Raw genomic sequence first — 23,566 nt, 5'->3', positions numbered from 1 at the left:
TTTGCCGCCCGCTCCATTTCCCTATGCACAATTACCAAATTACTACTTTGAACATCAGTTAATTCATTACTCGGTGGCGCTAACATACTGCTTTCATTTTCACTGTCATTTCTCAGTTTACTTTGGAGCCTAGTATTACGTTTTTCACACGCCATTATTGTCACAGTATTTCACACGACAACACAGAAAAACACAATTTGAAGAGCAAAATAAAATAACGTAGCAATGGAAATAATGTCTAGTTAATTGCAGCTGCGAAATACTTGGTGCAAATCTACATGCATGCCACAACTGTTTTACTATACAACAATGAAAGACTGCAACTACAAAGGAAATTCTCTCTACAATTACGCGCTAGCAATAAACAAAAGCTACACTAAATACACAAACTACAAGAAAAAATCAGAAGATTCCAGTGAGGTATCCTAGGCTAAGGGTCTACATATGAAACGTCCCCTTTGAACAATTTATATAGGACTGTGCTTAACCTGACACACAATATTTTGTTAGCGCAACGCAATCTGACTTTCAAAATTCCCTGCAAAAGAATGGCCCTGACTAACATTAAACTATACCTTTCACAAATCACTTACCTCACAAAAATCTTCGCTGCTCAAGCTACTGCAATACAGCGAGCGCCACTACTGCCAGCTAAATAAAAGATTCAAACTACTAAAGGCACTAACTACTGATAGGGATAGTTAGCAAATGAAAGATATTAATAGAGAACAAACAATGTATTTACCTTAATATCATCACATATAAATATAGCAGTTCATGGAAAATTTGAAAACTCCGCCATCTCTCTCCTCACATCCACCACTGCTGGCAGCTCACCTCCAACTGCGCAACGCTACGCGCTGTTCACAGCCAGCTGCCTAACACTACAATGGCGAGTATTACAACAATGCAAAGCAGACACAGACTGCCCACAGCACAGCCAGTGATTGTCATACAGAGGTGGCGTTACCAATAAAAAACCTAAACAGCCTACTTACATAGAGAAAACATAAACAGCCTACTTACAATATCATCTTCTGTATCATTCCAAGTCCCGAATTTAAGTTTGTCGTTAATCTCACTACTACCGCTCCCGTATACATTCGTCTTATTTTGTCCGTTTCACCCCGTAGTCTGATCTCTATACAACGCTCTGTCTGTCTGACGGGTACATCGTTCAATCTTACTACCACCACTGCCATATAAATTACTCTTATTTCGTGTGTTTCATACCGCAGTCTGATCTATGTACAGTGCTCAACCTGTTTAGTGAGTACGTCCTTCAGCTTTACTTGATCATTTTCATTCCGTAGTCCCATCTCTATACAGCACTCATTCTGTTTGACGAGTACTGCATAATTTATTCTTACTGTAATTGTAACTTCCAGTTGTTAGAGGTCTTGATGATTTTCATTCTGTAGTCCCATCTCCATACAGCACTCATTCTGTTTGACGAGTACTGCATAAATTATTCTTACTGTAATTGTAACTTCCAGTTGTTAGAGATCTATATAGCGCATCGATTATCGAGCGGGTACTGTACGTTGTTTTTTTTTTGTGATATGTTACAATACAGCATCACCGGTCTATTGCGGTCTAACTGCGTTGGTGAGGCAGTAAATTTCCACAGGTCAGTGACTGCGTCACTGCAATTCACTTTGGAGGTGTGGCGGTGGGACTTGGGAGTCCCGTACCACCCTCTGACGGTGACAGTACCACATGAGTCAGGCAGAAAAATTTTGCCTAACGTGGGCAGGTATGATTGGAAAGTATTGGACGTAGAATGGGGGCTAGTCCCGCCAAAGGATGCGTCCGTGGTGGGCGCGCCAGACCTATCGTTAGCCATGGTCGGAATCCGTTTCCTCTAGGATGGTTAGGGGAACGGGATGTCGATGCCAGCGGCGTGGAAGTGTGGTCCCAACGTGGCGTAACCCATGGTCAGTGTCCCGCAAGGCATCCACTTTCTCATAGAGCCGTCGCGCGTTGTTGCGTATGGTCGTCTTTAGGGGGACGATATCCGCTTCCTCGTGGAGAGTGACAATTCTCGTGAGTGGCGGGGCGTGCAGGCTCCACCTGAGCACCTTGTTCTGCAGGCGCTGCAGTGTCCACATCCTGCTGACACTAATCGTGGCCCATGCAGCAGATCCATACGTGAGGGCAGGCAGGATAACTGTTCGGTAAATGCGCAGCTTGGTATGCAGGTTAAGTTCCCTACTGCGAAAGAGCGGGTACAAAGCCCTGGTTAGCTTTTGCCCCTTGTTGCTGACATACTCCGCATGACAGTGGAAGAGCAACTTGTGGTCCATCTGGACCCCGAGATAGGTGGTTGTCGGGGACCAGGGCACTCGCACACCTGCAATCGAGATATTGCGGCGGAGGACTGGGCACCGTTTCGTGAAGTAAACTGCCGTAGTTTTGGCGGCATTGAGAGCTATTTTGTTTGTCCCTCACCAGATGATGATGGCGTCCACCTGTCGCTGGAGGCGGGCGACGACGGCGTCAGTAATGCGGCCAGTGGTGTTTAGTGCTGTGTCGTCAGCGTATTGTGCAAGGTGGCACTCGGGGATGACCGGCATATCATTGACATAGATATTAGAAAGGATGGGAGATAGCACCGATCCTTGCGGAGTGCCTGCCGACAATTGGCGAATGCCAGAACGCATTCCCCGTTGAGCCACTAGGAAAGTCCTACCACGGAGGAAGTCATCCACGATCTTGACATAAATATCCTGTATAGGGGTCTGTGTCAGCATATTGCGTACGAGGTTGTCTTGCCAGATCTTGTCGTAGGCGTTTTGCAAGTCCAGAAAAACGGCAGCTGTAGACTTGGCAGTGTTGAAGCTGAAACGTCCCCTTTGAAAAATTGTACAGGACTGTGCTTAACCTGACACACAATATTTTTAGCGCAACGCAATCTGACTTTCAGAAATCCCTACAAAAGAATGGCCCTGAATAACATTAACCTATGCATTTCACAAATCGCTTACCTCACAAAAATCTTGGTTACTCGAACTACTGCAATACAGCTAACTACTGCCAGCTAACTAAAAGATTCAAAGTACTGAAGGCACTAACTACTGATAGGCATAGTTAGCAAATGAAAGATTTTAATAGAGAACAAACAATGTATTTACCTTAATAGTCATAATAAATATATCAGTTCATGACAAATTTCAAAACTCTGCCATCTCTCTCCCCACATCCACCACTGCTGGCGGCTCACCTCCAACTGCGCAACGCTACGCGCTGTTCACATCCAGCTGCCGCTGCCCAACACGACAATGGCAGACAACAATGCAAACTAGCCACAGACTGTGCACAGCACAGCCAGTGATTTTCATACAGAGAGCGCTACGTGGCGGCGGCGTTACCAACAGAAGAACCTAAACAGCCTACTTACATAGCCCCCATGCTCCCTACAAAAAATTTTACAAATTGTTTTGGGCAGTGGCCAATACAGATTTGAAAAAGTTTTTCATAATTACAATAACAAAGAAATCAAAGGCACACACTTATTGATACAATGTTGGTCAAACGGTAAAATTTTCTCACAGTCTATAAAGACAGTCCTGATTCATCACAGTAAAATTACAGTGTTTTTCTTTTTTTCAAAGTCTGAACAGTAAAAGAGAATGCACACAGAAGTAGTGGAATTCCATGCAGTCTTGAAGAAGTAGTGGCCTTCCAATGGAATGACAGTGCTGACTCTTGACAGGCACACAAGTAATGGGCCACAACAGAGTAAACCCACCGCAGAGTCATTCGAAGTTTTGAAGAATATTGGTAGATAGGTCACCATAGAGCAGACCCACTGTAGTCCTGGTAGAGATTACGGTATTGGTGGGCCACCAGAGGTGCAGACCCACTGCAGTCCTTGTAGAAATAATGGTTCTGGTGAGTCAGCAAAGGTGTAGACCCACTGTAGTCCTTGTATAAATGGCCAGCAGCCATCTGCTGCGACTGTGCAGGTGCACAATCACCATTGAAGAGTCTTGCGGATAATATAGCAAGTCCATAAACCACCACTTGTGTACTCACAAAACTTTTTGGAATGTACTTAGAACCAGCAATGCTGTTATCCAGTCCCTTGCTGAATTATTAACACATGTCCAAACCCTAACGGTCCCTACTTCTCTCATGTTGCCCATATACTATGACCAACAGAAACGTGTGCAGTGAAATGAAACTTACAAGTTAATAATATGATGAACTGGTGTCAATTACAATTTTATAACATAAGAATACAATAACAAAGGTACAAAATACATCATTAAAGAACATAACAATACAGATAACATTTGTAGTACAGGCTTTACAAAAGAATCGAAATAACATATACATCAGTGTTACAGGAATTATGACATAAGTTCATACATAGTATTGGAAAAATTCTACAACATAAATCTTATTAGCTAAACACATAAAGACAGGAAAAAGATAAATACACAAGGGTACATAAACACATAGCGGAATAATACAAAAGGAAAGGACAGGGTTCGTTTTCAGTGTGACATTTGGTACTGCAGTCCAAATCTAGTTAATTGCAGCTGCAAAATACTAGGTGCAAATCTACAGGCATGCCACAACTGTGTACAACAATGAAAAACTACAACTACAAAGGAAATTCTCTCTATAATTACGCGCTAGCAATAAACAAAAGCTACATTAATTACACAAACTACAAGAAAATAATCAGAAGATTCCAGTGAGGTATCCTGGCAGGGTCGCCATATGAAACGTCCCCTTTGAAAAATTATACAGGACTGTGCTTAACCTGACACACAATATTTTTAGCGCAACGCAATCTGACTTTCAGAAATCCCTACAAAAGAATGGCCCTGAATAACATTAACCTATGCATTTCACAAATCGCTTACCTCACAAAAATCATGGTTACTCGAACTACTGCAATACAACAAGTGCCACTACTGCCAGCTAAATAAAAGATTCAAAGTACTGAAGGCACTAACTACTGATAGGCATAGTTAGCAAATGAAAGATTTTAATAGAGAACAAACAATGTATTTGCCTTAATAGTCATAATATATATATCAGTTCATGACAAATTTCAAAACTCCGCCATCTCTCTCCCCACATCCACCACTGCTGGCGGCTCACCTCCAACTGCGCAACGCTACGCACTGTTCACATCCAGCTGCCGCTGCCCAACACTACAATGGCAGACAACAATGCAAACTAGCCACAGACTGCACACAGCACAGCCAGTGATTTTCATACAGAGAGCGCTACATGGCGGCGGCGTTACCAATATAAGAACCTAAACAGCCTACTTACAAAGCCTTTGCTGATGTGTTCAGTGATCCGTAGGACCTGAAGTTCAGCAGAGAGGTGTGGAGTGAATCCAAACTGTTCAGGACGGATCGTCCCAGCTGCCGCAAGAGGTTGGGAAAGTCGGTGAAGGATCACAGATTCAAGGACCTTCGCCATAGTGTTTAGGAGGCTGATGGGCCTGTTGTTGGTGGGGACTGTAGGGTCCTTGAACTTCTTGGGGATCGCAATCAGTTTGGCTTGTTTCCACTGAGGGGGGAAAAGGCCAGATGTGAGACAACAGTTTAAAATCTTGGTGAACAAGATGAGTGGCGTGCGGGGAAGGTGGCAAAGACGTTCATTTAAAATTCCGTCCAATCCAGGGGCCTACCGGCCACGTTTCCGTCGAAGGTTGCGCTGAATTTCTGCCATGGACGTAAGAAGGGGAGCAGACTGGGGTGGGCGGTTGCGGAAAGCAGCAACAGCTGTCAGGACTTCATGTTCTTCCTGTAGTTCCTTCGGTGAAAGGTCCTGGACCAGAGGGCGGTTTTGGGCCTCGAACGCATCTGCCAGCGTTTCCACAATTTCCCGGGTATCATAAGACAAGCCCACTGCTGTGCGAATAGGATGGGCAGTCGCTGGCTTAGAACGCCGCAGGGTGCGAATGACAGCCCAGTCAGATTTTTGGTGGAGTAGGAAAGTGGACATCCTGTCCTCCCACTGTTCAGACCTCCATTCAGCGAGCCGGTGGCTGAATTCGCGTTGGAGGCGTCTCATTTGGCGTTTGTCCTGAGGGTCACGAAACTGCTTCCACCTCCGGCGGTAGCGGTTCTTTTGCACCTTCAGCTCTCGTAACAGAGGGGGCAAGTCGTCCAGGGGTGTTATATTTCGAGGTGCAGTGTTTCACTGCTTTCTGTATTTTGGCGGTAAGGTAATCCACAGCACGGACTATATTGGCCGGTGTTGTCAAATTGAGGTCGTGTCGAGTGGTGTTATTAAGTACCCTGGCAAACTTGTCCCAATTGGTGAGGGTCGCAGTGGAACGAACATCAAATGAAAGGGCAGCATTGGTGAGGTGCAAGAGTACTGGCTCAAGGTCAGAGGCCAGTTCGGGAGAACTTCCAGTGAAAACTGATGGTGATGTTTTTGAAGATGGCCACATCCAGAACGTCTGGCTTGCAGTTAGTACGGACTGGGATATGGGTAGGTTCGTGGGGGCCATAGACTGTTAGTGCTAAGGTATCCTTCAGGTCAAGGAGGGGCTGGCCTTTTGGGTTAGGCGCGCGAGAATGCCAAGCTGGGTGCTTGGCATTGAGATCTGCCCCAATGATGGGCCTGTCGAAGGATGACAATGTGCGGACGTCTGCTTCCAGCAGTGGCTTGTTTGGGCTCAAATACGCTGCTGCAAGGGTAATGGCACCAAGGCGTGTGGGGATGGTAGCCGCTGTGTGGGAGGAGGGTGTTGAATTCCGTCTTCAGTCGTTTTATGCCATTGGCATATAACAAGGGTGACGGGATCCCGAGGGGGCTAGTAGCATCCACACGATAGTCATGGAGGAGGGTGTTCAATTCCGTCTTCAGACATTATTGGCATTAAAAATGCATGTGACAAGATCCCGAGGGGGCTAGTGGATTCATTCTACTTATCTAAACTCAACTTCCCACAATTTACCTGCGAGAAAATCCATTATCGGTTACTTTCGTTTGTCTAATCTTGTCGTGAAAATTAACTTACATCAAAATTTTTTAACCCCGATCTGTAACACAGTACGTTGAATATACAGGTAATAATGACTTACATGTAATATGAACTGATGCATTTATCAGGATCGAGATTGCCTCCAAAATGCATTTCGATCTGTAGAGAAGGACTACAGTGTGATACTTGAGCGTGACCTTTACGGAGGGCCGAGCAGAGACTTCATCAAAAAAAAGTTAGCATCACCCCAGTTCCCTGAACTCCTGAAGGTAGACTTTGATTGTGGATATTATATCACAGACACAGTCCCTTTGACTGTTCAGAGATGTCGCTAAACCCGTGCATGAGAAGCACCTATTAGACGGAGGGGGTCCAACAGCCGATCCGTTCCACTAGGAAGTATACGGCTCGTGTTGTCTGTAGTTCAACCATGCCTAGACGTACAACACCGCGGTCTGACCGCGGCCACATTGTTACTTTGTGCCAGGAAGGGCTCTCAACAAGGGAAATGTGCAGGCGTCTCGGAGTGAACCACAGCGATGTTGTTCGAACATGGAGGAGATACAGAGAGACAGGAACTGTCGATGACATGCCTCACTCATGCCGCCAAAGGGCTACTACTGCAGTGGATGACCGCTACCTTCGGATTATGGCTCGGAGGAACCCTGACAGCAACGCCACCATGTTGAATAATGCTTTTCGTGCAGTCGCAGGACGTCAAACTATGCGCAATAGGCTGCACGAAGCGCAGCTTCACTCGCGGCGTCCATGGCGAGGACCACATTTGCAACGACGACACCATGCAGTGCCGTAAAGATGGGCATGCCGAATGGACCGCTCAGGATTGGCATCACGTTCTATTCACCGCTGAGTTTCGCATATGCCTTCAAACATACAATCGCCAGAGACTTGTTGAAGGCAACCCGGTCACGCTGAACGCCTTGACAGGCTGTCCAGCGAGTGCAGCAAGGTGGATGTACCCTGCTGCTTTGGGGTGGCATTATGTGGGGCCGACGTACGCCGCTGGTAGTCATGGAAGGCGCCGTAACGGCTGTAGGATACGCGATTGCCATCCTCCAACCGATAGTGCAACCATATCGGCGGCATATTGGCGAGGCATGCGTCTTCATGGACGGCAATTCGCGCCCTCATTGTGTACATATTGTGAATGACTTCCTTCAGCATAACCGCTTGACTAAAGTGGCCAACATGATCTCCAGACATAAGCACTATCGAACATGCGTGGGATTGACTGAAAAAGGCCGTTTATGGACGACGTGACCCACCGACCACTCTGAGGGATGTACGCCGAATCGCCGTTGAGGAGTGGGACAATCTGGACCAACAGTGCCTTGGTGATCTTGTAGATAGTCTGCCACGACGAATACCGCCATGCATCAATCAAGAGGACGTGTTACTGAGTGTTAGATGTACCGATATGCACAGCAATCTGGACCACCACCTCTGAAAGCCTCGCTGTATGGTGGTGCAACACGTAATGTGTGGTTTTCATGAGCAATAGAAAGGGCAGAAATGATGTTTATGTTGATCTCTGTTCCAATTTTCTGTACAGGTTCCGCTACTCTAGGAACCGAGGTGATTCAAAACTTTTTTTGATGTGTGTATAAACAAAAACCATTTTTACTACAGTCTACTTGCCTCAATCAGCTTTTCAGTTAGAAATATGACAACCTACTTTTGCTTTTTCAGGTCACCTGCAAGATTGTTGACAAAGAAAGAGAGAACGATGCCATTGTGACAACGTATCGCAAAGTAATGCTTATCACAGATAAATTCCGCCTTTTGGGAAATATGCCTGATCAACAAGACAACGTCTACTGTGCTTCACTTGAATCAATGAACATGGAAATACGGTAAACTCGTATTTAGTTATAATATGCAGCCATTAATGCTTGAACCTTTTATGATTTTTATTGATGCACTATCACTGACAGAACATTTTTAACTGAAACCAGTATCAATTGTAGCAGTTTCTACAAATAGAAACACGGTTCTGTACAATGTAAACACCCTGTCAATATGGTTACAAACCCAAAATCATCCCACCTAAAACCCGGATGTTGATCATTTGCAGTTTGTGTCACATTCGTCGCGAGATCTTCCAGGTATAGCTGATTAATAGCTCATTGTTCCAGAACCACACCATGTAGTTTAATTATAGGGAAATGTCTAGGTTGTGGAAGCAAGGAAAACTTTGACGCCACAATCCCCTGATTGACAAACATATTATGGTCAGTTATTGGTAGGGGAGTAACTTCTTGCTGTTAACAGGATGTACACCATGAAATAGGCAATATATGACGGTTGCATATAGCTAAGACTGTCAGTGATTTGGTTAAATGTGAAGAAAGAAACCACTGGTAAGTGTTATAAGATCTTACGTAAAGGAACAGTACCATGTTCCAAGTCCTGAAATAAGACAAATGTCTCTGAGCACTATGCGACTTAACTTCTGAGGTCATCAGTCGTCTAGAACTTAGAACTAATTAAACCTAACTAACCTAAGGACATCACACACATCCATGTCCGAGGCAGGACTCGAACCTGCGAACGTAGCGGTCGCTCGGTTGCAGACTGTAGCGCCTAGAACCGCACGGCCACTCCGGCCGGCGAAATAAGACACTCCATTCCGGATTTTTCTCGTACGTTATTCACAATAGCTGTCAATGTTGCCTCCAAATCAACATCAACACTCGTAACTGCATGGTGTGACATGTCAGACGGAAAGTTTCAAACAAACGCTAGTAAATATTTCATGGTATTGCTTTTTCTAAGTTTTAGTGGACTGTTTTAAGACTTATACAAGTAATTTTTGACGGTTACAGCTGCCGAATTACACCATCTACATACTTGTTATTGTTGTTGCGTACATTTTCATATGGCACTGGAAAGAGTATTTCTAATACCACATCAAATACGTCACAGGTATGAAACTTCGCGAAATTGTAACAGTATAACAGTGTCGAAAGCAGTGTGTGTCGGTCAGGAGAACGGATCTCACAAATATTTGTCATACTGTAACAAACGTAAACAGACATTAACTCAGGTACAACTTCTGTGCTCTCCTGTGAGCCTGAATATCGTTAGTCTGTGCGATCCACTGTATGTAGCGATCAGACAGCTTCCTCGTGAAGCTGTTGAGACTTTCGCAATGTATTGTGTACGACTGTCGAAAACGTGTTTGCGGTTTTCGTTTACAGTGAATGTCACCAAATTATTAGAGCAGCGGTGGGGCTGTATTCTCCACCGCAGTCCGTTCGCAACAAGTCTTCGCGATTTGAATTCACAACTACAAGAAATGATGAAACTGAAAGTGTGAAGAAATATTCACAAAGATAAAGAGAAACAGCTACTCATAACAGTATTGCTACTAGCATGTTATCGGCAATAACTCACAATCTACACGTTACTGCGGTTCGAACTTCACCTGCAGTTACTCGTACTTTAGGTACTTGACCTATGCACGGCTCTGTATAAAAAGAACAGTTAGATGTAGTCGTATCGTCGAGCCGCGCACGTCTGCTTTCACGTCCCGCAACTAATAGGCTGCAAATAATAAACTGTAGCTGTAATCCTGCAGTCAAATAGTCAATGTATTATCTAGAATTGCGAATTAATAAATTACACAGAAATACAAAATCAAATACAAATGATTAATTTATTAACAAAAGTTCTATTTTAACGTCTGGAATGGATTTATAGTTGGTGGTGACTTTAATTTACACTCGATATGTTGGCGAAAATACATGTTTAATTCCGGAGGTACGCATAAAACAGCATACGAAATTGTGATAACGCTTTCTCTGGAAATTATTTCGAACAAGTTAGTTCATGAGTCCACGCGAATAGTCAACGGTTGTGAAATCACAGTTGACCTCTTAGTAACAAATAATCCTGAACTGATAAAGAGCATCAAAAGGTATGCTGGGATTAGTGAATACAGGGTTTTCGTATCGAGATTGCATATTCTAACCCCACAAATACTCTAAAAATAAACGAAAAATAGACCTATTCAAAAAAACGGAAAAAAATTCACCTGACACCTTCCTGAGAAACATTCTCCAAATTAACAATGTAAGTGTTGACCAACTATGGCCTGAATTTAAAGAAATGTTATCGGCATCTATTGAGGGACTTATACCAAATAAATTAACAAACGACAGAGCATATCCTCCTTGGTACACAAAACGGGTCAGAACACTGTTACAGAAACAACGAAACAAACATGCCAAATTTAAACAGACGCGAATTCCCCAAGATCGGCGATCTGATACAGAAGCTCGAAATTTTGCGCGGACTTCAGTGCGAGATGTTCATAATGGTTCTGGTCGTACGTGAAGTATGCTATCGTCAAGACACAATCGATGCCTTGTCTGTGCGATAACAATGAAAATACCATCGACGACAGTACTGCCAAAGCACAGTTACTAAAGAGAGCCTTCCGAAATTCCTTCATCAAAGAAGACGAAGTAAATATTCCAGGATTCAAATCAAGAACAGCTGCCAACATGAGTAACGCAGAAGTAAATATCCTCGGAGTAGTGAAGCAAGTTAAATCACTGAAAAAAAGCCAGTCGTCCGGTCCAGACTGCATACCACTTAGGGTCCTTTTAGAGTATGCTGATACTTAACAATCACATATAACCGTTCGATCGACGAAAGACCGTACCCAAAGACTAGAAAATTGCACAGGTCGCACCAATTTTCAAGAAAGGACGTCCACTAAATTACCCGGTCCATATCATTAACGTCAATATGCAGCAGGATTTTGAAACATCTATTTTGTTCCAATATTTTAAATTACTTCAAAGAAAACGGTCTATTGATACACAGTCAACACGGATTTATAAGACATCGTTCTTGTGAAACACAACTAGCTCTTTACTCACACGAGGTGTTGAGTGCTATTTCGTATTTCTAGATTTCCAGAAGGCTTTTGACACTGTACCACACAAGCGGCTCGTAGTAAAATTGCGTGCTTATGTAATATCGTCTCAGTTATATGACGGAATTCTTGATTTTCTTGTCGGAGAGGTCACAGTTCGTAGTAACTGACGGGAAGTCATCGAGTAAAATGGAAGTGATTTGATCCTCATCTACATAAACGATTTAGGAGACAATCTGAGCAGCCGTCTTAGGTTATTTGCAGATGATGCTGTCGTTTATCGACTAGTAAAGTCATCAGAAGATCAAAACCAATTGCAAAACGATGTAGAAAAGCTATCTCTTTGTCGCGAAAATTGGCAATTGACTCTAAATAACGAAAAGTGTGAGGTCATCCACATGAGTGTTAAAAGAAATCCGTAAAACTCAGTCAAATCTTAAGTCCGTAAATTCAACCAAATACCTAGAAATTACAATTATGATCAATTTATATTGGAAGGAACACATAGAAAATATTATGGGGAAGGCTAAATGGCTCTGAGCACTATGGGACTTAACTTCTGAGGTCATCAGTCCCCTAGAACTTAGAACTACTTAAACCTAACTAACCTAAGGACATCACGCACATCCATGCCCGAGGCAGGATTGAAACCTGCGACCGTAGCGGTCACGCGGTTTCAAACTGAAGCGCTTAGAACCGCACGGCCACACCGGCCGGCGGGGAAGGCTAACAAAAGACTGCGTTTTATTGGCAGCACAGTTATAAAATGTAAAAGGTCTACTAAAGAGACGGGCCACACTACGCTTGTCCGACCTCTTTCAGAAGACTGCTACGCATTGTGGAATCCTTACCAGACATGATTGGCGGAGTACATCGATAAAGTTCAGAGAAAGGCAGCACGTTTTGTATTATCGCTAAGTTGGGGAAGAAGTGTCAGGAACATGATACAGGATTTGTGAGGGACATCATTAAAACAAAGGTGTTTTTAGTTTCGACGGAATCATACCACGAAATTTCAGTCATCAACGTTCTTCTCCAAATGCGAAAATATTTTGTTGATACACATGGAGAAACGATCACGATAATAAGATACGGGAAATCAGAGCTCACACGGAAAGATGTACGTGTCCGTTTTTCCCGCGCGTTGTATGAGATTGAAATAATAGAGAACTGTAGTGAAGGTGGTTCGATGAAACTTCTGCCATACACTTAAATGTGATTTGCAAATTATTCGTGTAGATGTAGATGCTGACTTACACACAATAAAGGACGTCTCAAATGAACGGGACGTGATACTACAATATACAATTCAAACACTTACAGAAATACCAATATCAAATGCACTAAAGTTAACGTTGAGAGAGTTACGAGAATTGTACCAATATGCCCAAACTTAAGTGAAAACCCAATCCATTTCGTGATCACCATACACGAAATATTCACCAACTCAAAATAGTGCAGTGTTCGATACGATGATTCACACACTTACACACCCGATACGAAGAACAGTAGCTCATACTCCGTCTGTCCTCAGTTCCTTAACACAAGCCGAATAAGTGAGACGCCTATTCTGAAGCATATCCAGATCTCTCGTGAACTGGATTTCCTTCAGAAGTTAGAGTATTGTAGCGGCCGTTCACCGCCCAGGTTCAAACCCTTACGCCTGAATCACACACGTTACCAGAGGCAGGTCTGCCTTTTTTCCAGCACTCAACACGAAGTGTCGCGAATCGCTCCCTTTAGTTTGTCACTTCAAAAGTCGCAGTCTCCACTTGAGTCCCGCATTGTTCTACTACTGTCTACTTCACCATTGGCTGAAGGACGTCTCCATCAAAACTACATCGGTCGTAAGCTCTACAGGCATGATCTAATTCATCTTAACCATTTTCTCCCACTGAACTAACGTATTACAACAATATTTCAATAAAGAAATGTTTTAAAATTCTGCCACACTCAGACGATTCAGAATAATTACAAATAAAGATTTATCCATAAATAAATAAGCCAGTATTCTTGTGCAATTGCACTCACGATAAATGACAATAGATTTATTACATATTATTAAACAATTATTTCTGCCTTCTAGACAGAGATGTCTTTTCGTTGTATTTTCATTTGTGATGTCCACTAACACATGTCATTGACGACTTTTAAATAAGCACAGTTCTTTAATAGCACTTACAGTCAACATTTAAGTGAAGTTACTGGTAAATCAGAAAACTGTTCATTAAATAAAAACACAAGCATGAAAAAATATGAGGCACTGATGCTGTGATCATTTGGCGTGTATGTGTCGTGAATACTACGTGCTGTCAAAGATTTGCACAGGAAAACCTTGTCGGCTCAAGACCCATCGACTTGCGCCATATGGGGGGTGGGTTTTGAGTTCCACATAAAAGGTTAGAGGACTATAACACACAAGAGGCGGCTACACAGGCAGAGGGACTTGTGTAGTATCGAAAGGGAGGTTTTCTAGGTTTGAGGATCCTCGCGAAGTATAGAAAGGGCTTCAGTCTCATAAGGTGCAGGGAAAACACTGGGCGGGGGTAAACCTGGCATCTATCGATGTTGCAGTTGTAAACTGTTGTAGCTGTGTTGGGAAACAAATAGTTCCCTTCTGTTGCTTTCGACAGAAGTTATACTTGAAAATCGGAATAAATTCATAATTGGTTCCTTTTACCGACCATTCAGCAGAAATGATACAGTTTCTGAACGATTCAAAGAAAACTTGAATCTCATTATAAATAGTTCCATATAATTTTAACGTCTATGGTAGGCGTAAAACATCGTCTTATATTGTGGTAAATACTTGCTCCAATAATTATTTTGATCAGTTAGTTCAGGAGGACACTCTAACAGTAAATAGTTGAGAGAATACACTTGACCTATTAGCATCAAATAATCCAGAGCATCGTGATGGGTACTGATACCCGTCTCTTCAAGGTCGTTGTAGCGAGACTGAATACCATAACATGTAAATCCACCGACAATGTTCGCTAAGTAAATCTGTAAAATCAAGTTAAATAAATGTGAGCACCGCCTATATTCGAGGCAAGACCTACGAGAAAGGCAGGCAGCAGCGCGTACGTCACGAAGGTAGTCCTGCGCGCTCGCTCTCTTGCTCAAATCACCTGTTAACTCGTAACTAGGCGTGCCCGTACAAACGAAAACTGAATCTTCTGCTGGAATCCGCTAATATGGAATCTTACTGCTATTAGTCCTATAACGATGTGAAGTCCATGGGCCTACTTACAATTTGTTACGGGTGTACTGGTGTACAATAAAATAAAATCATGCTTAAATGATTATCAGTTGCATAAGGCACCACTTCCAGCATGTAATGAGTACTGTTAAGCAGAAGAAAGTAAATGCTATAAACAAGCCGTTATACGATTTATATCGAGTGTTGACCTCAAATTAAATTTTGCTGTAGTACTGTTAATCAGTAAGACTTCATAATAGCAGATTCCAGTAGAAGTTGCAGTTATCGTTAGTACTTACGCCCCCAGCTGCGAGTTAACAAGTTTAGAAACGCATTTTGTCTGCTGAGCTGAGGGACCGAGCGAGTTCAGGACTACCTTCGCGACGTAGGCGCCACGGCCTGTCTTTCTCGTGGACCTCGGTTCGAGCTCAACATGCAGTAACCATTCACAGACGGCAGATGGCAGCACTAGCAGTGGAGGGTATATAAAGCGTGTCGCGGAGACGCGAAAACAGTGCAGTCGTTGTCGTAACGTGGAAACGAAGCGATGTATGTCAAGTCCAAAACGCAATGCTCTTTGTCATTCATTCCAAGGGTGGAAGCATTTCTGAAACGGCTAAGTTCGTAATCTATCCGCGTGCCGCCGCGGTTAACTTGTACTGAGCATGGCACAGTAGCGCTATCCAAAGCCGGCACCGAGAAAACTTTGAAGCAAACAGGCCACAGGTGACAGGGATAAACGACGGCTGTGGAGGTGTGTACAGGCTAACAGAAGTGCAACTGTTGAGCAGCTGACCGCCCAGGTGAACCAAGAGGCTACCGACAGTGTCTCCTCAACAATCATTCAACGAATGTTGCTGCGTATGGGCCTCCGCATGAGGTCCCTGGTCCATGTACCAATACTAACTGCCATTATACGGCGACAAAGTCTGGAATCTGCACACCAGTACCGCAGGTGGACGTTTACTTTGTGGTGACAGGTGATCTTTTCAGATGAAACACATTTTGGGCACCGTCTGCGTGAAACGTTTGAAAGCTAACACTCTGCAACAATCATCGGAAGGATCCAGGCCGTACGAGGGAGCCTCATGGGTTGGGAAACATTTACTGTTGCATTCCCAGGGTGACCTGGTCATTCTGAAAGGCATAGTGGATCAACACAAGTATCCACCTATCCTTTGGGACCACGTCCACCCCTACAAGTAATTTGTTTCTCCTCGGCACGGTACCGTCTACCAGCAGGACAATGCAGCGTGACACAGCTCGCACTGTACGTGCTTGGTTTGACGAACACCAGGACGAGTTTAGCGTACTCCCTTGGCTACCAAACTCACCGGATTAAAACCCAGTCGAGAATTCCTGTTACCACCTCTACAGGGCTGTTAAAATTCGCGGTAACCGAGCTGTCTGACACGTCTTGTCACGTTCCGCGCTGCTCCTCCCCGTCGGAGGTTCGAGTCCTCCCTCGGGCATGTGTGCGTGTGTGTGCCGTCCTTCGCGTAAGTTATAGTTAGATTAAGTTGTGTGTAAGCCTAGGGACCGATGACCTCAGCAGTTTGGTCTCATACGACCTTACCACAAATTTCCATTTTTTTATAAAATTCAATCCTTGATAGGACCGTTAGCGCCATGGATTATTAGCCGAGAAAAGTAGCGCAGCTGGCCACGTCACTGGATTCGGCATGGTTACACATCCCTGTCGGTACGTTCCTGAACTTTACTGACCCTCTTCCTGCACCAGTCGCAGTGGTCCACCCTGCAAAAGGTGGTTATTCATGCTTTTGAAATGTCGTCACGTTAATGTGACTGGACAGTGTATTTAATAAAGCAGATTGAAATTCGCTTGACGGTTTCCTACGTGAAACAGTTACACGGGAGAACATTTTTCTGTTGCGTAAAAGGACTTTTTGGAGTTTGTAGCAATGTTCTTTTGGCACTCTGCTTTCCCGTCGGTACTGAACGTATGCAATTATTAGTGGTCTAACTGTTTTGTCTCTTATTAATTATTACTATTACTGCTACTTCTGCACGTGTGATGCAATTGTTTCTTTGTTTGTGTGTTCTCATTCTAAATTCCGTGGAACTACAGATGCACTCCATAGGTTTACAACTTTCAAAGAAACGAAGCGAAAGCAGACTGCCAAGAGAACATTGCTGTAAACTTCAAACAGCTCTTTTACAAGTCATAATCACATTGTCCCATATAACACTTTCACACACTTTAATACAGTAAATTTTTTTTTTTTCGTCGTTGGGGCTTAAACTCGCGATCTTTGGGATGAGGATCTAACGCTCTACCAACTTTCCCACGGATGCAACATTCGTTTTGTAGTCCCAGTTGTGCTTTTGATATGCTGTGTAGTTCTGGTGTTATTTGTAATTAACGTTTACGGCCGTTCTGCGAAGTAAATCGTAGTTTTTGTTAACAAAGTAAAGCGTAGTTTTTGTTAACACTCTAACGACTTACAACGTCTGGTACTGACTTGAGTATCTGATACCTGGCGGTTTGGATGTTAGAAGTAGCTATTTTTGGTATAGCGATGCTGTCTAAATCAGTTAACATTCTGACCAGACTCTTTACAAGTAAGATTCTTTTCAGAGTATACTGATATCATAGCTCCATAGTCAGCAACATATACAGGTACAGCGGAGTATTCAGCGATAGGTTCTTACCTAAATACTAGAAAGCTGCCCAGGGTACACCAGTAATCAAGAAAGGAAATACAGAGCCGTATAATTGTACTCGATCTGCAGTACGACTTTGAAACTTATAGTGTGTTGGAACATTATGAATTACCTGGAAGAAAACTATCTGCCCCCACGCGGTTAGCACGAGTTCAGAAAATGCTGTTCTTCTGAGACTCAACTAGCTGTGTATCAATATGAAGTAATCAGTGCTACCTAAAACTGATTCAGTATTTCTAGATTTCCAGAGGCCTTCTGACGCCGTTCCTCACAAGCGGCTTCTAATAAAACTGGGTGCCTAGGGAGTATCTTTTCAGTTTGGCGAATGCATTCATTATTTCTTGGCAGTAGGTTCAGATTTCTTAGTATATGACGGAAAGTCATCGAAAACAAAAGTGATACCTTACGCTCCAAAAAGAAACATTATAGACGCTCTGCTACTTTTAACCTATATAAACAATTTAGGAAAGAATCTGAGCAACCCTAGTAGACTGTTTACATGTGGTGCCGTCATTTTCCCTCTAGTGAAGTCATAGGGAGATCAAAACCAATTGCAAAATAATTTAGACGTTATATCTGCATATTGCGAAAAGTGACAGTTAATTCTTAAAAAAAAAAAAAAAGTGTATGGCTATCCACATGAACACCAAAAGGAGTCCGTTAAATTTCGGTTACACGATAAGTCATACAAATCTAATGGTTGTGAATTCAAGTAAATACCAATGGATTACAGTTACGAACAACTTAAATTGGAGATAACATATAGTTAATGTTAAGGAGAAGGCGATCTGCAGACTGCCTTTCATTGGCCAATACCTTAGAAGAGGCAACTGATCTACTAAACAGACAGCCTTAACCGCGCTTGCTACTCCTCTTCCAGAGTACTGCTGCCCATATTGAATCCGTACCAGACAGGGTCGATGAAGGACATCGACAAAGTTTAAAGAAGGGCAGCTCGTTTTACTAGCGCGAAAGAGCGGAGAGAGTGTTACGTTTATGATACGCGAATTGCGTTGGCAATTATTGAAACAAACTGGTTTTTCGTTGCGGCGTAATCATCTCACAGAATTTCAGTCACAAAAGTTTCTCCTAAGAATGGTAAATTGTTTTGTTGACATCACCCTACGTTGGAGAAATGACATAATAATGTATGTATGTATGCTGTTCTGCCTTACGGCAGGTCTTGTCATGGGTTAAGCCTCTTCCACTTATGTCTGTCCATAACAAGTCTTTTCATTTCTGAATATTTGCCTCCTTTGATATTGTCCAGAGTTTGATATCTTCTTTCTCCTCTTCCCCTTTTATCCTCCACCATTCCTTCAATTCCTTACTTCAATAAACAGTTCCTCCTCAAACAATGTCCAATCCAGTTCCGTTTTCTCTTTCTGATGATGTTCAGCATGTTTCTTTCTTCTCCAACTCTTCTTAATACTTCTTCTTCATTCCTTACTCAGTCTTCTCATTTCACTTTTTCCATTCTTATCCATATCGACATATGTAGCGCCTCCAGTCTTCTTTCATCTTTCTTCCTCAATGTCCAAGTCTCCGCACCACATAGTGAAACAACGCTCCAGATGTAACATTTGGCAAATCTTTTCCTCAGATCTTTGTTCAGTGGTCCACAAAGTAATTTCTGTTTCCTCTTGAATCCTTCTTTTGCCATTGCAACTCTTTTACTAATTTCTGTTGAGCAATACATATCATTCATTATTACACTTCCCAAGTAATAGAAGTTATTCACTTTCTCTATTTCCTCTCCCCCTATTTTCATACGGCATTTTCTCCCCTTTCCTCCAGTTACCATGCTTTTCGCATTCTTCTTGTTAATCTTCATTCCATATTCCTCTAATTTTGTGTTTAGATCATCTAACATTTGTTCCTTCTCTCTTGCACTCTCTGCCATCACAACCACGTCTGCAAATCTTATACACTCCACTCTCCGTCCCCCCTACACAAACTACTCGACTTCCACCAAAACTTTCACTAATAATTTCATCCAGATATATAATAAAATAAGAAAAATTTGAGCTCATACGGAAAATATAAGTGCTCGTTTTTCTTGCGCACTTTTCGGTACTGGAATGCTGAAGAAGTAGGCTGTAGGTGGTTCCATGAACCCTCTGCCAGGAACTTAAGTTAGAACTGCAGAGTACATATGCAAATTTCGAAAAGATCTGATGACATCTGACGTACTGCACTGTCTATCGGGAAACACATTGGCCCATGAATGAGTGCTCAAGCTCAACATTTTGAGTACTCGATATAACAGTCATAATACAGATACTTCTCAATTACGTATTTGCTTATATCTGGTACGATAAGGGTGATTTTTGTGGTATCACCTCACCTGATAAAGGACCTGTTTGCGGCGCAGTTATTTCCTTCAAGTTTCACAAGCTGAAGCCTTCTTTGGAGGCAGCAAAACAGTTTGAAATTGCCACTGTGCGCCTCGAACCCCCCTCCCCCCCCCTATCGCATTCATGGCCTTGTGACACGGCACATTATCTCGTTGGAAAATACCACTGCCGTCGGGAAACATGATCGTTATCAAGAGCTGTATGTGATCTGCAACCGGTGTGCGATACTGCTTGGCAGTCATGGTGCTTTAAACGAGATCTGTTGGACCCACGCATGCCCACGTGAATGTTTCCCAGAGCACAACGGAGCTTCCGCCAGCTTGTCTCCGTCTCGCAGTACAGGTGCTAAGGAGCTGTTCCCCTGGCAGACGACGGATTCGCGCCCTCCCCACTGACTACTGGCATGTTGAAGAAGGCACTGGTAATCATCAGACCATGCAACACTCTGCCACTGCGCCAACGGCCAGTGCCGATGATCACGTGTCCATTTTACCTGTAGCTGGTGATGTCGTGGTGTTAACATTAGTACATCCGTGGGTAGTTGGCTGCGGAGGCAATCATTAGAAGTGTTTGGTGCACTGTGTGTTCAGACAAGCTTGTACACTGTTCAGCATTAAAGTCTGATGTTAGTGCCGCCTCTTCGGTTTTACCAGTCTGCGCAGCCTACTTTCGTCCGACATCTGTAATGACGGGTGGCTGCTCAACGCCAAGACTTTTATATGTGGTTTCGCCACATGTTGAAGGCACTCACCACGGCATTCCTCGAACACGCGACTAGTCGTGCAGTCTCCCAGATCCTTGTGCCGAGCCTCCCGGCCATCACTATCTGCCCCCGGTCAAAGCCAGATACATGGCGCGCCTTCCCCATGCTACACACGGTCAGCATGCTCACTGATAAGTCATGCTCCGTGCGTGTTTATGACTAGCATCATTCCTCTCCAGGTGCCGCTGCTATCACCAGGAGTGGTTCATATCGATATCAGGGCTTTGGCCTTAATGTCCTGTCTGATTAGCGTATTTTTAGACAATGGTTTTACTGATTTCTCCTCACGAAGAATTTGTACTCTCCTATATACAATGTAGAACACATAAATGACCACTTTTTTGTGAAGTTTCTCATGTTGAAACACAGTCTTCCTCTCTCTCTATTCCTCTGCCTACGTGCCTTTCTAACTTCGCCTTGACATCTACCCTTCCTTCCAACTATAACCTGGCCTTGTTCCCCCCCTCCCTCCCCACGGCCCCCTTTTTTCCTCTTCCCTCCTTTTCCCAGAGCGGATTTTCCTCCTTCCCCCCCCCCCCCCCCTACCCTGCGACCCTGCACCCCATACTTGCCTCTTTCCTTCCCACATCCCTCCCTACCTGGCCCTCTTCAGCGCGCCCCCCACTCATCTCCCCCATCTCTTCCCCTCCCTCCCTTCTTCCGGTCGCCCTCATCTCCTTGCGCTTTGCAGATCCTCTGCTTTGATCATCGTCAGTGTGCCACGTCAGTGTTGTGTTTATGCTGTTTCTCCTGTGCGTCAAGAGGTGTGATTTTAATTGTGTACTGCCTTGAGGTTCGCCGTCAGTCGTTGTTATATGCTACGCCATCTGTCGATACCTTTTATGCTCCAGTCATACTGTGCCTTGTGTTCTTTTAATTGTCGCAGTGTGTGGCTTTTTGTGTGTGATACTTTTAAACAGTTTTAACAGATTTTTATCTCAATTTTATGGTCACCCCGTTTTTTGTCTATTGCCTTCCATGATGTTCCCCCTTTTTTATATCTATGTTCGCCATAGTCTCTCCTTTGTTATTTTTAAATGTCTTCTATTGTTTGTTCTATGTCTTTCGGCTGAAGAGCAGCGCATATGCTGCTGCCAACCCGCCCCGATGGGGAATTGAAATACAATAAAGAAAATAAAAATGCCTTTCTACAGGACGTTACTTTAGTTAAAAGTACACAAAAAATATTTGAATCGGAAATAAATGATATCCAGAGAATCAATAAGAGAATCCATTGCTGGAGTATACTCGTAACATTCACTGAAAGGTGCAAACGCGTTTCGTAGAATCTCAACTGGTTACAACCTGTTGGCTTTCCTTGTGAGTTTCTGCAACGACAGTGTCTCTGTTCCACGTTTAGCTGGTGAACTACCAAAGCTAGACTTCGCTTACGCTATGTAGTCAGGATGCAAGAAGTACTACCTTGAATATTTCGCCAAACTTACTTCAGGTGCAAATTCTGTGGCATCGTAAACATCTGCCCAGCAAAGCAAAACCATTATTTCATTAATATGTTTTTTCTTGTCGCTGACACTTTCGTTTATGGTAAACTTCATTTGTACATATAAAGCACGTGAAATTATTATAGAGCGAGAGGTTGGAGGGAAAGAGAGATGTTGGGGGGGGGGGGCAGTAAAGAATGAGTGGGGGGGGGGGGAGAGAGGAGGGAGATAGGGAGGGAGACAGAGAGAGACAGTGAGGGAGACAGAGAGACAGGGCGAGTCGGGAGTAGGGAGGGGAGGTCAGAGTATTTACAATGAAAGATTCGTGCAGCAGCAGCAGCAAATATTCAGAAGGCTTGTGGGAGCGTTAGACGTAAATGGCGCAATGTGTTTGTTCTCTTCAACTCAAAACTGGTGTCATAGAGTTTCGCAAAGGTATTCGTTTCAATTTCTATCTTTAGTACATGTCTACTTTACTTTTTCTATCCAAAACTTTGTGAATCTGCTAATGAAAGTGCTGAAACTGTTAAATATGTAGTGTTCATTTTTCTTGCTTCAGGAGCGACATCATTGACGAGATTCACACAGTAGGCGATCTTGGCCAGAACTTCATTAACTTCCTGTACTTTGTCAAGGATGGTAGCTACATCAGACTCGGATTCACGAAGAAAATTCCATCAGCTATTGTCACCGTTCATCCCGACTGCAACGATGCTGCCAGGTACGTTACTTTGCGCAACTTAATTTTAGTTTTTAGTTTTGAAATATAATTTAACACCACTTGCTACAAAGATTATGCAACTCTCATAACCTGTTCCACACTTCGCAATCGACTATGATTACATTTACAGAAGTTATCGGTGAGACATCGATATGAGAGCAAATAACACGAAGTATTGCGGAAAAGTGTACAGCCTATCATTAATATAGGTGGATACACTGCCCTACTAAAGACTGAGTGCAGTTGTACTTAAGAAAATACGTAGATTAATTTTGAATGATCTGTAGAATTTATTATGGATCAGAAAATGAAAATTTAAAATGGTTCTAATGGCTCTAAGCACTATGGAACTTAACATCTGTGGTCATCAGTCCCCTAGACTTAGAACTACTTAAACCTAACTAACCTACTTATCCATGCCCGAGGCAGGATTCGAACCTGCGACCGTAGCAGCTGCGCGGTTCCAAACTGAAGCACCAAGAACCACTCGGCCACAACTTCCGCAAATGACAATTAATAAAAT

The 23,566-nt window shown here is 43.4% G+C and overlaps 1 protein-coding gene across 1 annotated transcript in view; it reads left to right on the top strand.

The window, feature by feature from the left end:
- LOC124779100 (toll-like receptor 2) overlaps window positions 1-23,566 on the top strand; it is a 131,165-nt gene that overhangs the window by 23,501 nt on the left and 84,098 nt on the right. The window contains exons 2-3 of the mRNA XM_047253687.1: window positions 8,678-8,841; window positions 22,882-23,043. Coding sequence (XP_047109643.1) covers window positions 8,678-8,841; window positions 22,882-23,043 — 326 coding nt within the window. The remainder of the gene's footprint in view (window positions 1-8,677; window positions 8,842-22,881; window positions 23,044-23,566) is intronic.

Source organism: Schistocerca piceifrons, chromosome 1 (assembly GCF_021461385.2).
Source record: "Schistocerca piceifrons isolate TAMUIC-IGC-003096 chromosome 1, iqSchPice1.1, whole genome shotgun sequence".
NCBI classification, from domain to species: domain Eukaryota; kingdom Metazoa; phylum Arthropoda; class Insecta; order Orthoptera; family Acrididae; genus Schistocerca; species Schistocerca piceifrons.
The sequence above is the reverse complement of the archived record's forward strand: the minus strand, read 5'-3'. Positions and strand labels throughout refer to the sequence as shown.